The 16,469-nt window shown below is 43.4% G+C and overlaps 1 protein-coding gene across 1 annotated transcript; it reads right to left on the bottom strand.

Annotated features, from left to right (window-relative positions):
* Positions 1–3,614: 3,614 nt before the first annotated feature.
* LOC101109692 (splicing factor 3B subunit 5-like) lies at positions 3,615–15,168 on the bottom strand. Its single transcript, XM_015093871.4, has 2 exons — positions 15,053–15,168; positions 3,615–4,107 (listed from the first exon to the last, which is right to left on the bottom strand). The coding sequence occupies exons 1-2, from the start codon at positions 15,166–15,168 to the stop codon at positions 3,831–3,833; spliced, it is 393 nt and encodes a 130-aa protein (XP_014949357.3). The 3' UTR covers positions 3,615–3,830.
* Between the last annotated feature and the right edge of the window lie 1,301 nt (positions 15,169–16,469).

Genomic DNA, 16,469 nt, shown 5'->3' with positions numbered 1-16,469 from the left:
CAAAGGAGTACGTCAAGGCTGTATATTGTCACCCTGCTTATTTAACTTCTATGCAGAGTACGTCATGAGAAACACTGGGCTGGAGGAAGCACAAGCTGGAATCAAGATTGCCGGGAGAAATATCAATAACATCAGATATGCTGATGACACCACCCTTATGGCAGAAAGTGAAGAACTATAGAGCCTCTTGATGAAAGTGAAAGAGGAGAGTGAAAAATTTGACTTAAAACTCAACATTAAGAAAACTAAGATCACGGCATCTGGTCCCATCACTTCATGGGAAATAGATGGGGAAACAGTGGAAACAGTGAGTGCCTTTATTTTTGAGGGCTCCAAAATCACTGCAGATGGTGATTGCAGCCATGAAATTAAAAGACCTTACTCCTTAGAAGGTAAGTTATGACCAACCTAGACAGCATATTAAAAAGCAGAGACATTACTCTGCCGACTAAGGTCCGTCTAGTCAAGGCTATGGTTTTCCAGTGGTCATGTATGGATGTGAGAGTTGGACTGTAAAGAAAGCTGAGCACCGAAGAATTGATGTTTTTGAACTGTGGTGTTGGAGAAGACTCTCGAGAGTCCCTTGGACTGCAAGGAAGTCCAACCAGTCCATCCTAAAGGAGATCAGTCCTGGGTGTTCATTGGAAGGACTGATGTTGAAGCCGAAACTCCAATAGTTTGGCTACCTGATGAGAAGAGTTGACTCATTTGAAAAGACCCTGATGCTGGGAAAGATTGAGGGCAGGAGGAGAAGGGGACGACAGAGGATGAGATGCGTTGGATGGCATCACCGACTCAACAGACATGCGTTTGGGTGGATTCCGGGAGTTGATGATGGACAAGGAGGCCTGGCGTGCTGTGGTTCATGGAGTTGCAAAGAGTTGGATACAACTGAACAACTAAACTGAACTGAACTGTTACTTTTGATCCCTCTTTCCTGTGTCTCCACTGTCTCCTTCCAACTCCCTCCCTAGGGCTAATGCACCCTGTCCCGAGGCCTGGACAGCTAGGCAGTCACACTAACTCTTTCGTGCATCAACACTGGACCTAGTACTGACCAGGGAGAGAGGCCTCAGATAGGAGGAGGAAAGAAGCACAGAGGCAGAGAGATGGGAGGGTAGCAGATACTTTTCCTATTTTTATCTTTTAATCTAAATAATACAAGTTGTCATTTACTGAGTTCCCATAGGCTGGCCTTTTATATGCATGACCTCACATTAATACTTTGAGGCTGGGACTACAATATTTTCAAATGAGCAGACAAGAGTTTAAAGAAATAAAAAGGGATGGAATGAGATGTTGTCTGGGATCTCCTTTAAAATAATTGGAGGGATGGGAAATGGGTGGGATGTGGATGAGATGAGAAGCCTATGGGTTGATAATTGTTTGAGCTGGATAACAGGCATATGGATATTCACGATACTATTATGTTTCATTGGTATACATTTAAATTTTTTCATATTTAAAAGTATGTTTTGTTTTCTTTTAAGTTAAGAACCTTGATCAAAGTCATGCAAATAATAAATTATAAAGTTAGGTTTTGATCCCAGATCTAACCTCAGCACCTTCCTGACCTCAGCACCTGCTCTCTTAACCTCTACCCCAGATTCCTGGCAAGGTACCTAGAAGGATCTAAGAGGGCAAATTTGTGATTTTCAAAGGATGCAAAGGGAATTCATAAGACTCTTAACTAATTTCTGCTCCTATTTTCTAGGTACGTTAAGGCAGGAATCAACAGGGTATAGTTAGGTTATTAATTCCCCACTCCTACAGCTTATTATAAGAAGATACCCTCGTTTTCTCTGCTTGCTTCTGAGTAGGTGCAGAATCAGCCCATGAGAGAGCCTTTGGCAGCCAAAGTTTTCTAAAAACACCCAGGCAACAGCTGTCCTTGGCGGTCACCTGACTCGCCAGGCCCTGAGTCAGCACACTCATCCACCCAGCCCCCTCCTGCTGAGCCAGATCTGACTTGCCCTTTCCTGGCTGGGATGAACCGGTTGGGCTAGCCCAGCCCAGCCAGTCCCAGCCTCCTCCTCAGTGGGTGGCTTCTTGCTCCCTTACTCTCACTGGGGATTCCCACTCTTGTCTTCCCACCTTCATGCCTGAAACTTTAGCTCCAAAGGGAGCTGAAAGACCACCCCCAAGCTGCTGGAGATGTGGACAGGACTCTGGAATCCATCCCTGAGTAGAAAGGATGAGCTGGACCCCAGCATCTCCCACCACCTACCAAAATAGTCTTCCTTTTCTTGGCAACTCTGGGGTTTGCTTTGGGAGAAAAGCAGAAGAAAATACAAAGTCACCCCCCATCTCCTACAGAGGATTCCAGGCTTAGGCTCAAGCCCAGAAGAGATCAGGACTAGGGCAATATGGAGACCAAAGTCTTGGTCTATGTTTTCGTGGAGAATGCTCATTGTCCTCTTTATTTTTTTAAATTTTTTTTATTGAAGTGTAGTTGATTTACAATGTTGTGTTAATTTCTGCTTTACAGCAAAGTGTCTCGGTTATATCCATACATATGTTCTCTTTTAAAAAAAAAATTGTTTATCTTTGGCTGTGCTGGGTCCTTGTTGCTGTGCGTGGGCTTTCTCTAGATGCGATGAATGGGGACTACTCTTCGTTTCGATGTGTGGTGGCTCACTGTGGTGGTTTCTCTTGTCGCAGAGCACAGGCTTTAGGCGCCCGGGCTTCAGTAGTTGCGTACATGGGCTCGGTAGTTATGACACATGGGCTTAATTGTTCTGCGGCATGTTGGATCTTCCTGGACCAGAGATTGAACCTGTGTCCCCTGCATTGGCAAGTGAATTCTTATTCTGGCTCACTGTACCACCAAGGAAGTCCTACATATATCATTCTTTTTCATATTCTTTTCCATATGGATCCAGGATATTGAATATTGTTCCCTGTGCTGTACAGTAGGACTTTGTCATTTATCCATTCTATGTAGCATCTGGGGTTTACATCTGTAATCTCAGCCTCCCAATCCATCCCTCCCCATTGTCCTCATATCATACCCTTTTCTTGGTCTAGATTTGAAGCTACTGTAAGTACTGACATGATATATTCCCCAGGTGTCGGTGCCCTGGCACCATGACTGGGGAATTCAGAGACTGACCCCAATGCTCAGTCACTAAGGTTAGCTTCTTCTGATGCCAGCTCCATCCTTCAGGACTCCAGGCCTGCCTGCTCCGAATCCTGGCCCTGTCACTTAGATGCATGTGACCTTGGGCTAATAACTGACCTCTATGAGCTTCAGTTTTTATAAAATAGGAATAAAATACCTACCGGGTAGGTTCATTGTGAGGGTCAAAGTTGTGTATGTATAGCACTTAGTAGGTGTACAATACACATCACTTTCCCTCGCTCTACCTGGGGACTGGCTCTGGCTCAAATTGGACTGATATCAAAGTTTTCAGGCCCGAGACCTAGTGCTACCCCAGCTCTTGTGTCTCCAGTCTGGGCATCCAGACCCAGTTTCCCACATGGGCCAGTGGTTTTCTGATCATCTGCCAGCCCAGACCACACTACCCCACTGTCCTGACCACGATTCTATACACTTTCAATTTGTCACCACCATACAGCTGCACCTGATACTTTCTTTCTTTTATTTATTTATTTTTTTGAAACATTTCTAAACTTTATGTAAAAAGCAACAATCAACTAGCCGGAAACAAGCCTCTAAATCCCGTCTCACTCCAGTGCCGTCTTCTCTAAAGTTTGCTCCACAGTCCAACCCCAGTTCTCAGAGGTCCTGACGGTCTCCCAACGCTGTGTTCCACAGGAAAACAGGGTCCACAGGAAGGCAGTCCATGCAGGACGCCCTGGGTAAGCACCTAGCGGTGATAGCGCGGGGTCTCAGTTCTCCTCCGGCTTGGCTTGTCGGCTGGCGGGCCGCAAGGCTGCAGCATCTTCTCCATCAAGTTGAAGCGGACTCGCGCTTTGCTCTCCTTCTCGGCAATGGCGAAGTAGTTGAGAAGATCGAAGTGGCCCATGAAGGAGCAGTAGGAGTCGCGGTGCTGGTTCACCAGCCATTCCCGCTTCGTGGTGTCCGCGTGGCCGGTGCCGATGTACTTGGACTGCAGATGCTCTAGCTGGCTGTGAATGGTGTAGCTCCGTCATCTCACCGCTTTTCCCTTTGCCCCCAGGTGAGAGGCAGCAGACTACAAGAAGGCGCTCTGGGACTTCAAGCGGGACTGCCACTTTCTTTCTTTTAAACCACACGCTTCTAGGCACTGAGCAGGCTTTTCTGAGGCTCACTCCCACCCTTTTAAATATTTATTTGTTTACTTGGCTGTTCTAGGACTTAGTCGCAGTACGTAGGATCTTTAGTGGCCATATGAGGGTTCTAGTTGGACCAGGGCTCCCTACATTGTAAACACCAAGTCTTAGCCACTGGACCACCAGCAAAGTCCCTTGGATCTGATTATTTCTGTGTCTCCCACTAACTATGAGCTTCTTCTTCCCTTTCTTTAACTTCAGAACTCCTAAATGTAATGTTCCAGGATCACTTCTCCCAGCATCATCACCTTGTGCATGCCAAGTTTCTAAGAACACTCTGCCTTGAGTCACACACCCAGATAAACAGCTAGCTTCCCACTCCCTTCTCCCCTTGCCACTCTCTGGCCAAAGGAAGTGTGTTTCAAGTTTCCTACCAGGATCAGGGCTTTGTCTACGCTCACGAGTTTTCAGTTCCTCTGAAAAACTGGATTGGGAGCCACAATCAGGACAATATTCCAGGCAGGGTTTGAGCTGGTGTGGTAGAAAAGACCCACCATGTCTCATGGTGTGCGTAGGTACTGGAGTTAACGTAACCTAGGTGTATGTATTTGGACTTTGGCAACTATATCATAGTGTTGAGTATTTTAGGTTTGTGGCCAACTGAAAATCCTAGACTTTTATTCACAGACTACAAGTGTCTCTTACATTTTGTACTGTTACAGCTGACTTTATAAGATGCAATTTTAGTATTACATCTATTTATCTCTACTGTCATTTTGTTATCAAGATTATTGATAGTGGTTTGTTATCAAGATTATTGGTTCATTAACAAACAAATTGCAAGGTAAAAAGTGGCAGAGGGAGCAACTTGTAGAATAAAAGAGACCTCACATCAACAAATTACAATGTATGGACTTTGTTTGGATCCTAATTTGAACAAATAAACTGCAAAAAAAATTTACCATTTGTGAGACAATTGGAAGTTTAAAAAATGGATGTTTTATGATGTTTAGAAATTATTGAGTTTTATTTTTAATGTAATGATAGTGTTTGAGTTTTGTTTTTAACAAATAGACTGGGATTTGCTTCAAGATAAAATGAGGGAAGGGAAGGCGGGGTGGGAGAATAGGAGAGAGAAGATTGGCCATGAGTTGAAAATTATCCAAGCTGGACGATTGGTTCAGTTCAATTCAGTTCAGTTGCTCAGTCATGTCCAACTCTTTGCGACCCCATGAATCGCAGCACGCCAGGCCTCCCTGTCCATCACCAACTCCTGGAGTTTACCCAAACTCATTTCCATTGAGTCAGTGATGCCATCCAGCCATCTCATCCTCTGTTGTCCCCTTCTCCTCCTGCCCCCAATCCCTCCCAGCATCAGAGTCTTTTCCAATGAGTCAATTCTTCTCATCAGGTGGCCAAAGTATTGGAGTTTCAACTTCAGCATCAGTCCTTCCAATGAACACCCAAGACTGATCTCCTTTAGGATGGACTGGTTGGATCTCCTTGCAGTCCAAGGGACTCTCAAGTGGCTTCTCCAACACCGCAGTTCAAAAGCATCAATTCTTTGGCACTCAGCTTTCTTCACAGTCCAATGCTCACATCCATACATGACCACTGGAAAAACCATAGCCTTGACTAGACAGACCTTTGTTGGCAAAGTAATGTCTCTGCTAGATGGGGTTTATTGTACTATAACAAAATGTCTACATCTGTGAATGTTTGAAATTATCCAGAAGAAAAAGAAAATTATTTTGAACCTTGCCTCTGTCATCCAACATATAACTGCTCTTAGTCCTGTAATCTCCCTCCATCCAATAATTATGACTTCGGTATCAGTATCTAAGTAGTTAGTAAACAGGTCAACCAGGTCACGACTAATAGCAGATCTCTGTGATCCACCAAGATCTACTAGGTTCACTTATTCATCAGTCCTTTTTGGAAATGGCTATCAATGAACCATGACTCCAGTTAACTCAGTTATCCAGTCTTTGTTTACAAAGATGCCATGGAAACTTGTCTAGCACCTTGCAAGAATCAAACTGCAAAATGCCAAGCATTTATCTGCCTCTTTTGCAATCTATTTTTTAAATTAATAGTTTGATCCATATGTTTAAGTGAACTAAAGGTGACTTGTTTTAAATAATCCAATTTTGAAATTTATAACATCAACAATAACTCACTATATTTTGCACCCTATCATAATGCTGGGCCAATATGCACCCCCTTGGCCACACATATGACCCAGGCCACAAAAATAACATCTAATCCTGGATTTTTGTTGAGAAACATATTTTCTTTCCCCGCTAAATTAGGTTGTAATCCCATAGAAACTGGTGGCCAACTTGCCATCATTTGGAGAGAGTCTGCCTGAGAATGAAACCAACATAGAGGAAAGCAGAGCTGAAGTGTGGAGAGAAGGGGATTCTTGGATTACAGCATTTGAGCTTCTAGATTTGACCATGCCTAAAAGTCAACAACCCCTGTAATTTTCAGCTACGGGAGCCAGTACATTCTATTCTTTTCTTAAACCAGTTTAAACTGGATTTCTGTCACTTGCAGAAGACTTGACTAACACAGTGTGTATTGTTGGTTGAGCAATGGAATACATAATCTAAAATGTTCCATTCTGTGGGGCTTCCCTGGTGGCTCAGTGGTAAAGAATCCACGTGCCAATGCAGGAGACATGGGTTCGATATCTGGTCTGGGAAGATTCCACATGTGGCGAGGCAACTAAGCCCGTGGGCCACAACAATTGAGCCTGTGCTCTAGAGCTCGGAACTGCAACTACTGAGCTCACCCACTGCAACTACTGAAGCCTGAGAGCCCTAGAGCCCACGCTCCACAATGAGAGAAACCTCTGTAACGAGACGTCCACCTATCACAACTAAAGAAGAGCCCTCATTTGCTGCAACTAGAGAAGGGCCTGCGCAGCAACAAAGACCCAGCACAGTCAAAACTAAAATAAATAAGATAAAATATTCCATTTTGTATATAAGTTTTTTGTTTTTGCATTTTATTTTACTTTTATTATTTTAAAATATTTCTTTGTTTGGCGGCACTGGGTATTAGCTGTGGCACACGGGATCTTTAGCTGCAACCTGTGAACTCTTAGTTACAACATGTGGGATCCAGTTGCCTGACCAGGACTGAAACTGGGTCTCCTGCGTTGGAAGGGCAACGTCTTAACCACCGGAACCCAGGGAAGTCCCTAAGAATTTTTTGTATGGTCACATGGTATAGGCAACATTTTTAAAAAACAACTTTATTGAAATATCATTCATACAGCACAAAATTCACCCTTTATTCAAGTCAGTGGATTTCAGTATAGTCAGAATGGTGTGCAACTATTAAATAAAATATATATTAGTAGCTCAGTCGTGTCCAACTTTTTGCGACCCCATGGACTGTATAGCCCGCCAGGCTCCTCTGTCCATGGGATCCTCTAGGCAAAAATACTGGAGTGGGTTGCCATTTCCTCCTACAGGGGACCTTCCCAACTGTACATAAAGGAGACTTCATTAATGTGCATTACCACCATTTTATTTTAGAACATTTTCATCACTCCCCCAAAGAAACTGTATCTATTAGCCACCACTTCCCAACTCCAATCCGCGCCACCCCCCCACCCCCCGCGCCACAACCTTCCTTTACCCCTGCTGCTGTTGCTGCTCAATCACTCAGTCTTATCGGACTCTTCTGCAACCCCATGGATGGTAGCCCACCAGGCTTCTCTGTCGTTCAGATTTTCCTGGCAAGAATAGCAAACACTAATCTACTTTCCATCGCTATGAATTTGCCTATTCTGGACATTTCATATAAATGGAATCACACAATAAGTAGACTTTTGTGACTGGCTTCTCTAAATTAATATAATATCTCTAAGGTTTTTGCATGTTGCAGCAAATGAATAATATTTCATACTGTGGGAATACCACATTTTGTTTATATATTACTCACTGATGCACTTTTGTGCTTTTTCTACTTTTGATTATTATGAGCTATGCTGCTGTGAACGTTTATGTACAAGCGTTTGTGTGGACGTGTGTTTCCATTATCTTGGGTACCTACCTGGGAATGGAATTGCTGAACCGTATGGTAACTTCTTGTTTAACTTTTCGAGGAATTGCCAAACTATTTTCCAAAGTAGCTACACCATTTAAATTCATTCTAGCGGTGTATAAGGGTTCTAGTATTTCCACCTCCTCAGCACCACAAGTTATTTTGTCTTTCTTGTTTTAGCTGTCCTGATGGGTGAAGTGAAGTGAAGTGTTAGTCGCTTCAGTCATGTCTGATTCTTTGAGACTCCACGGACTTAGCCCGTCAGGATCCTCTGTCCATGGAATTCTCCAGGCAAGAGTACTGGAGTGGGTTTCCATTCCCTTCTCTAGGGGATCTTCCCAACCCAGGGATCAAACCTGGGTCTCCTGCTTTGCAGGATTTCTTATTGTCGGAACCACCAGGGAAGCCTATGGTTTTGGTTGGTGTTCCCCAAATTAATGATGTCGAGCATCTTTTCATGTGCTTATTGCCATTTGGAGAAATGTATATTCAAAGCCTTTGCCTACTTTTAATATTTATTTATTTATTTTATTTAATTATTTATTTGGCTGTGTCAAGCCTTAGTTTTGGCACATGGAATCTTTACTTGCAGCATGTGAGATCTAGTTCCCAGACCAGGGATGGAACCTGGGCCCCCTGCACTGGGACTCTAGAGTCTTAGCCATTGGACCACCAGGGAAGTCCCCTGTGCTGTCTTTTTTTAAAAAAAGCAACAAACCATTTTTTCTTTTATTTGTTTATGGCTACACTGGGTCTTTGTTGCTCTGTGTGGGCTTTCTCTAGTTGCTGCCAGCAGGAGCTACTTTTTGTTTCAGTGTGAGGGTTTCTCATTGTGGTGGCTTCTTTTGTTGCTCATGTGGAATCTTCCTAGACCAAGGATTGAAACTGTGTCCCGTGCTCTGACAGGTGGATTCCTAAGCATTGGGCCACTAGAGAAGTCTGTGTTTTCTTTTTAATTTGTAAGTTATTCATGCAACCTCTTATCAGATATATGATTTGAAATATTTTCTCCTAGTCTATGGGTTTTCTTTTCACTTTATTGATGGTATTTACTGAAGCATAAACATTTTACATTTTAATAGAGTCTAATTTCCCTTATTTTTTCTCTCACTTATGCTTTTGGTATCATGTCTTATAAACTCATTGCCTAATACAAGGTCAAGAAGATTTACTCCTCTTTTGTGCTTGAAGCATTTATAGTTTTGGCTCCTACATCTCGGTCTATGATCCATTTTAAGTTTATTTTTAAAAGCTATGTTGTGAGGTAGGGATTCAACATTATTCTTTTGGGTGTGGCTATCTAATATTCCAGCACCATTTATTGTATTCTTTCCCCCCACTAATACAACATTGTTTCTGTAAACACGTTTTATTTAGGACAACATTAATGTGAATTTATAATCTCTGATCACACCCTAATTGCTTCTGGCAGCAGTATGGCCTCTGGAGATTGGGAAGGAGAGTGATTTTTCTGTGGGTGATAAAACATTTGACTAGAATATGATGAGTATGTGGACGATGTTACATGCAATGCCCGATGTTAGGGTGCATCGTAATCACCTAGGTAAATTTTTTAATAGGAATTCCCAAGCCCCACCCCAACCTACTGTATCAGAATTTCCTGGCAACATTCCGTCTCTTACATATATAGCATCATAGAACATTAAGACTGAAAGAGCCCTTAGGGTCATAAATATACCTCCTCATTTTTAAGCTGATGATCAGCTTTTGCTTCTCATTCTCTCTAAACATTAAGGCCAGACTGAGCAATTGGTTTGTATCCCCCCAATACATTCAAATTCAAGAATATTTATGACTCATGAAATTTTACTGACTGCTTCATGGGAGCATGGAGAAGAGGATTACATCACACCCCACAATGCAAAACAATTAGATCCCTCCATGTGACTAGCTAGACCTGTTCTTCCTCCCAAAGTTTTCTCCCTTGCTACCCTACTGCCAAGTCTCTTCTTTTCATCTCTTTTACCATACATCTTCTGAAATTCCTCCTTTTTTCCCAAACCAGTCGACGATGATCTCAAGTTTATACCCACTCAACAAAAGTATGCTAGCTTCCTGAAAAACAATCAACTACTTTTTCCCAAGCATGCTCCTTGGGAAAGTGGGAAGTGTCTCAGTTCATTCCACGGTCCATATCATATGATTTCTCATATCCTAACATTTCCTGAAGGGGCTTCTCTGGTGGTTCAGTGGTAAAGCATCCTCCCGCCAATGTAGGAGACTTGGGTTCGATCCCTGGATCTGGAAGATACCCTAGAAAAGGAATTGACAACCCACTCCAGTATTTTTGCCTGGGAAGTCCCATGGACAGAGGAGTCTGGGGGGCTACAGTCCATGGGGTCACAAAAGAATCAGACACAGCTTAGTGACTAAACAACAACAGTGTTTCCTGAAGGCTTACTAGGAACAAGATATTGGGCTAAGCATCTCACAAAATGACTTAATGTCACATAGCTCCTTAATGGCGAATCTGGCATAGAACTTTAATTGTAAGGGTCAAAGCACAACTTCCAGGGCACTCATAGTCATAGTCTTCAATTTTTTTTGCTTCACAGTTCTGTAGGATACATGAAAAAGGGTTTATTATTTCATCTTTCCAAGGTAGGGCAACTGAGGTCCAGTGACAATGAGTGACTTTGCAACTCATTTAGTGGAAGGTCTTAATTTGGGGTCTAGGATAGTTTATCTTGAGCAGGGTATGTGAAGTTGTGGCTGAAATCGCCCCAGGAAGCCACAGTGGAAAATGTAACCAATAGGGACTCTGTGTAATCCTGGACACTGTAACATGAAGTCAGGCCTAAAGGACTGAGGTGTTATGACTGATAAGGAGTATGGAGCAAGGGGAATGGGGCAGGACAGACTGTCAGTATTTCTCCCTCAGTGACAGGAAAGGGATGGTGGCATTGGGCAAGGCAGGATCCTGTTTGGCAAGGGACGTCCCTCCCCCTGTGGGAAAGCGTGACTCATCGGAGTGCCACAGCTCACTGACACAATCTCTTAAGATCTTCCAAGTGCCCTTAGTCCTCTGTATTTACCAAGCAACCCTCAGATCTACTTTTGGCTTCTAAAATCCGCCTTCCCACAGAGTAAGGAATGTGCTGACTAGGGTTTCTTCAGGCCTATTGTCAATTGTATTTCACAGGATGAATGAATAATGCTATATCTGGTCTCTACCTCATGAGTTTGGTTTAGAGTGAATTTGTTCATTCAATATTAATTCAACATATATTTATTGAGTGCCATCCAGGCATCAGGCAAGCCCTTGTGATACAAGTCAGATAAGATCCATATTCTCAAGGAGTGCACACTCTAATGAGGGGTGCCACGTAGCAGAAAAGCAAACAAATGGATAGGTCATTTCATACCGTGACGCTCCTCAGCTAGGATTACTGAATTCCTTCCCACAGGTTCGGCTATCCCCCGGGTTCTGCAAACCTTCCCCTCTCATACTCACCTGGGAAATTTAAAAGAGGCTTTAGCCTAATCTCAGAGGCTGTTGCGTCAGATTTCCTTTCTGGTCTGACCTGGACCTGGGTGTGTTTCAGTGAGACCCACTGCCTCCCTCTCTGCTGGAGGTCTAGCCCCTGGACCTCAGTCAAGTTTCCTAGGCCATAACTTGATAACCTTACCATTTGTTTATGGAATAGATACTTTCTGAACTCCTGTATTCGTGTGTGTGTGCCTGCCAAGTCGCTCAGTCATCTCTGACTCTTTGCAGCCCAGTGGGCTGTACCCCGCCAGGCTCCTCTGTCCATGGGATTTTCCAGGCAAGAATACTGGAGTGGGTCGCCATGCCCTCCTCCAGGGGATCTTCCCGACCCAGGTATCAAATCCATGTCTCTTATGTTTCCTGCATCGGCAGGAGGATTCTTTACTGCTAGCGCCACCTGGGAAGCTCTTCTATACTCTTACAGAGCACCGATAATTTGGGGCTAGGGACTCAGAGGTGAATACATCATGGTCATGCTTTTCTGTTCAGAGTCCAAGGCAGGAGGCACATAAGAATGATTCCTGTGCTTCTTCTGTGTGCGAGGAGACAGGGAAGAAAGAGCAGGGCACTGTGTGCTCAGAAGAGGGGTCCCTAAATCCTACTGGAGAAATGGGTGATCAGGGAAAGTGTCTCTGCAGAAGGAATATTTAAAGTGAGGTTTTGTTTGTTTTAGAGTAACTTCTCTTTTATTTCTTTACAAAAATAACTAATGTTGAAACTTTACAACATACAGAAAGGACGGGTGTTTAAAGCCAACCATAAAGGCACCATTGGTAACAATTTGGTGGTATGTACCTTCCAATCTCTTTGCTATTTGAACTTAGTTTTTAAAAGTTAACTAATCATTTATTTATTTTTACTTTTTTTTTGGCTCCTGGACCAGGAATCAAACCAGGGTTCCTTGCGTTGGCAGGTGGATTCTTATCCGCTGCACCACAGGCAAGTCCTGGACTTGATTTCGAAGGGCAAAGATTTACCCTGACAGTGAACACAGGGAGCAGAAAATATTTGGTAAAAGCAATTGTCCTTAGGTTGCTTTAAAAAACCTGATGTAATAAGTAAAGGCATTAAAGTATATAATTATATATATATATATAATGTCTTTTGTTCCCTGAAGTGTCTCTGGCACCTAGCCAGCACATGACAAACAGTAGTTGCTTAACACAGATTTGTTCATTAAAAAAAGGGGAACAAGATGTAATGGAAAGATGAACCTCTGACTATTAAAGCATAAAATGCAATTCCCTCTTTGAGGCCCTGCATCGGCCCAACAGAAAAGATGTGCCATACTAGGCTGAGGTCCTCTGTCACTTGTTAGCAACAGTGTGAACTATAAAGACAGTAGTCCATGCTGTTCCGGGAACGAACGTGTCAGAAGGAAGGAGGAGGCTCCTGAGTGGTATGAGGGACAGAGGAGTCTCTGTATGCTGTGGCCTGGCCCCAGAGATGGAGGTAGTCAATAGGGGATGCTCATTTACCCCACAGCTTTCCTCCTGGAGACTTTCAGTCATGTATAATATAACTAACATTCAGGAAGATAAGGAAAGAAAATGTTCAATAGATTTGATACCTCTACCTATTGTTTCTCAGATGACTAGGAGGGGTTTTTCCTTCCGGAAGAAGGAGAGGTTTTAGGGATCTTTATCCAGGGACACCAGGTACAGTGGTTCAGGCAGTGCACTGCACAAAGGCACCACATTGAAGGAGGCAACATACATGGCCAGACAGACATATACCAAGCTGAATAAGAATGGCCAAGCGGTGCGGACAGTCTAGGCCTCCTGCTCCTGGGAGCAGCCCCACCTATGCAAACCCCATTTGCAGACACAGCCCTGCACAGACTTGACAGCGAATGCTTGCACACACTCACAGCCATTGCACAGCCATGTCTGCCTTAAGTGCACTGTGGGTGGACCTGAGGTCTCTTTTCTCACCACCCATGCTCTCAGAACCCCAACTTCTAACACCCACTCCTCCCCCCGACTCTACACTTGACATAGTTCACCTAGAACACTGGGGGAGGGCGGAGTGTGGCGGGCTCGCAGCTTGACAAGGGGAAAGAAGTGGCATTAGGCTCTGTGGGAAAGAGCAGGGGTGTGAGCAGGCCTGAAACCAGCCCCGGTTTCAGCAGTCCTTGGTCTGCACGCCAAGACCCTGACAGGCTCCCTGGGCCAAGCCCAGGAGTGGAGCCAGCACACACTACTGCACAGCTTGAGCTAGTTTTAAATGTTTTTAACTTGAAGAAGGGAACACTTTTCTTAACTCGCAGAACCTAGTGGCAGTCATGGCCTTGCCCTATATGTTTCTTGCCTTCTTTTCACAGCTTAACAAGTTGTATAACTTCTATTTCCTCTTGGGTTCCAAGGAGACAAAGTTCTGAAAGGCAAATTCTGATATTTCCAAATCTCAGCCAGAGTGACACATTAAATAAAGTATGTGAAAGAGCTTCAGAAACAAAGCATTAGTCAGAGACTGCAAACTCGTGTGGGTGCTGGAGGCAGAGAGGAAGTAGCAAGAACTTAACCTATATTGTAATGCGTGAGTGCTCAGTCCTGTCCAACTCTTTGCGACCCCATGGACTATAGCCCCCCAGGCTCCCCTGTCCACGGAATTTCCCAGGCAAGAATACTGGAGTGTATTGCCATTTCCTTCTCCAGGGGATCTTCCTGATCCAGGCATCAAAATCACGTCTCCTCTATTCACAGGCAGATTCTTTACCACTGAGTCACCTGGGAAGCCCTATGTGTGTCAAATGAACCTTATTTATTTAATTTTGGAGGATAAGCTTCACTGAGGTGTAATTTACATACAATCAGATTTACCAATTCAATGACTTGACAAGTGTATACAGATATGCAACCACTACCAGAGTCATGATATTGTTGTTCAGTTGCTAAGTCGTGTCTGGACTGCAGCACGCCAGGATTCCCTGTCCTTCACTATCTTCCAGAGTCTGCTCAAGCTCATGTCCATTGAGTCAGTGATGCCATCCAACCATCTCACCCTCTGTCGCCCCCTTCTCCTCCAGCCCTCAATCTTGCCCAGCATCAGAGTCTTTTCCAGTGAGTCAGTTCACATCAGGTGGTCAAAGTATTGGAGCTTCAGCTTCAGCATCAGTCCTTCCAACGAATATACAGGGTTGATTATCACAATCATGATATACAATCATGATATAGAATATTTCTGTTACATCAGAAAGTTACCTCATGGTCATTAGCAGTCAATCTTTTCCCTCTAACTTCTGGCCCTTGGCAACTACTTACCTACTTTCTATCACTGTCATTTTGCCTTTTCCATAATTTCGTGGAACCAGAAGCATACATTCTGTAGTCTTTTGTGTCTGGCTTCTCGATCTTGGCATAATGCTCGTAGGATTCATTCATATTGCACATATTTCAGCTGTATTTTATTTATGCATTTTTGGCTGCCGTGGGTTTTCATTCCTAGTTTCCCAGGCCGTGGGATCGTGTGCCTTGTGAACTTATCTCGGGTTGTGTGCAACCTGAGACATGCTTGGCTCCGGGCTCAGTCTGTCTGCTTATGCTCGCTCTCCACTGCTTGCATAGCGCCAGCTTCAGCTTCAGTTCAGTTTGCCGTTGGCCGGCCTGCTTTGTGTGCTCCATTCATGAGTCAGCAAGGGTTCAGAGAGGTAGACAGTCTGATTCTGTTCTTTCTCTAGTATCTTCAGGTAGTTCCTTTTTGTATTGAGCCAAGATTTTACCATGTTTTCTTCAGGGAAGGGTCATGTGGTAGGGTCTTAATCTATCACACCCAGAAGCAGAGTCACAGCTTCATTGTTTCTATTTCACCTTCATTTAAAAAATATATATATATATTTATTTGGCCGCGCCAGGTCAGAACTGTGGCATGTGAGATCTTTGATCCTTATTGCGGCAGACAGACTCTTTTAATTGTGGCATGCCGGATATAGTTCCCTGACTAGGGAACGAACCGGTCCCCCTGCATTTGGAAGTTAGGTATCTTAGTCACTGGATCACCAGGAAACTCCCGCATGTTTCTCTTTATCATTGGGTTTTTTTTTAGCTATTTGGTTGTGATGTGCCTTGATGTGGTTTTCTTCATGTTTTCTCTGCTAGGAGTTTGTTGAGCTTCTTTGATTTGTTAGTTTGTAGTTTTCATCAAATTTGGAAGTGTTTCAGTCATTATTTTTTAAAATATCTTTTCTGTTCTCTCCTCTACCCAACCCTCTCTTTCTGGGACTCTAGTTGTGTGTATAAGGCTGCTTAAAGCTGTAACAACTCACTCACGTTCTGTTCATTTTTTTTTTTAATCAGTCTTCTTTTTTCCCTGTGTTTTATTTTGAATTGTTTCCATTACTACATTTTCACAGTCAATAATCTTTTCTTATTTAATGTTTAATCTGCTGTCAATCCAATTCAGTATATTTTTTATCTCCAGAATGTTGATCTGCGTCTCTTTTGTATCTTCTATTTACTCTCATGATGCTTGTGTTCTCCTCTACTTTCTTGAACATCTGGTTTCCCTGACCATATCTGGTTTCCCATAGCTGTTTCAATGTCCTTGTACACTATCAGCAGTATAATTTCTGGATCTGCTTCTATTGGTTGATTTTTCTTCTGCTTTGAGTGACAGGTAATTTTTAAATTTGATGCCAGGTATTTTGAAATTTATGTTGTTGGATACTAGGATTCTTTTTAGAATT

The sequence above is a fragment of the Ovis aries genome, chromosome 3 (assembly GCF_016772045.2).
Source record: "Ovis aries strain OAR_USU_Benz2616 breed Rambouillet chromosome 3, ARS-UI_Ramb_v3.0, whole genome shotgun sequence".
NCBI lineage: Eukaryota > Metazoa > Chordata > Mammalia > Artiodactyla > Bovidae > Ovis > Ovis aries.
The sequence above is the reverse complement of the archived record's forward strand: the minus strand, read 5'-3'. Positions and strand labels throughout refer to the sequence as shown.

Excerpts from the sequence above, each read along its gene's own strand:
- LOC101109692 (XM_015093871.4), bottom strand. The coding sequence starts at position 15,168 with ATGAATGAATCCTACGAGCATTATGCCAAGATCGAGAAGCCAGACACA. Across the intron at positions 4,108-15,052 it reads CAAAATGACAGTGATAGAAA|CTACACCATTCACAGCCAGC; the intron begins GTAGGTAAGTAG and ends GAGATGACGGAG.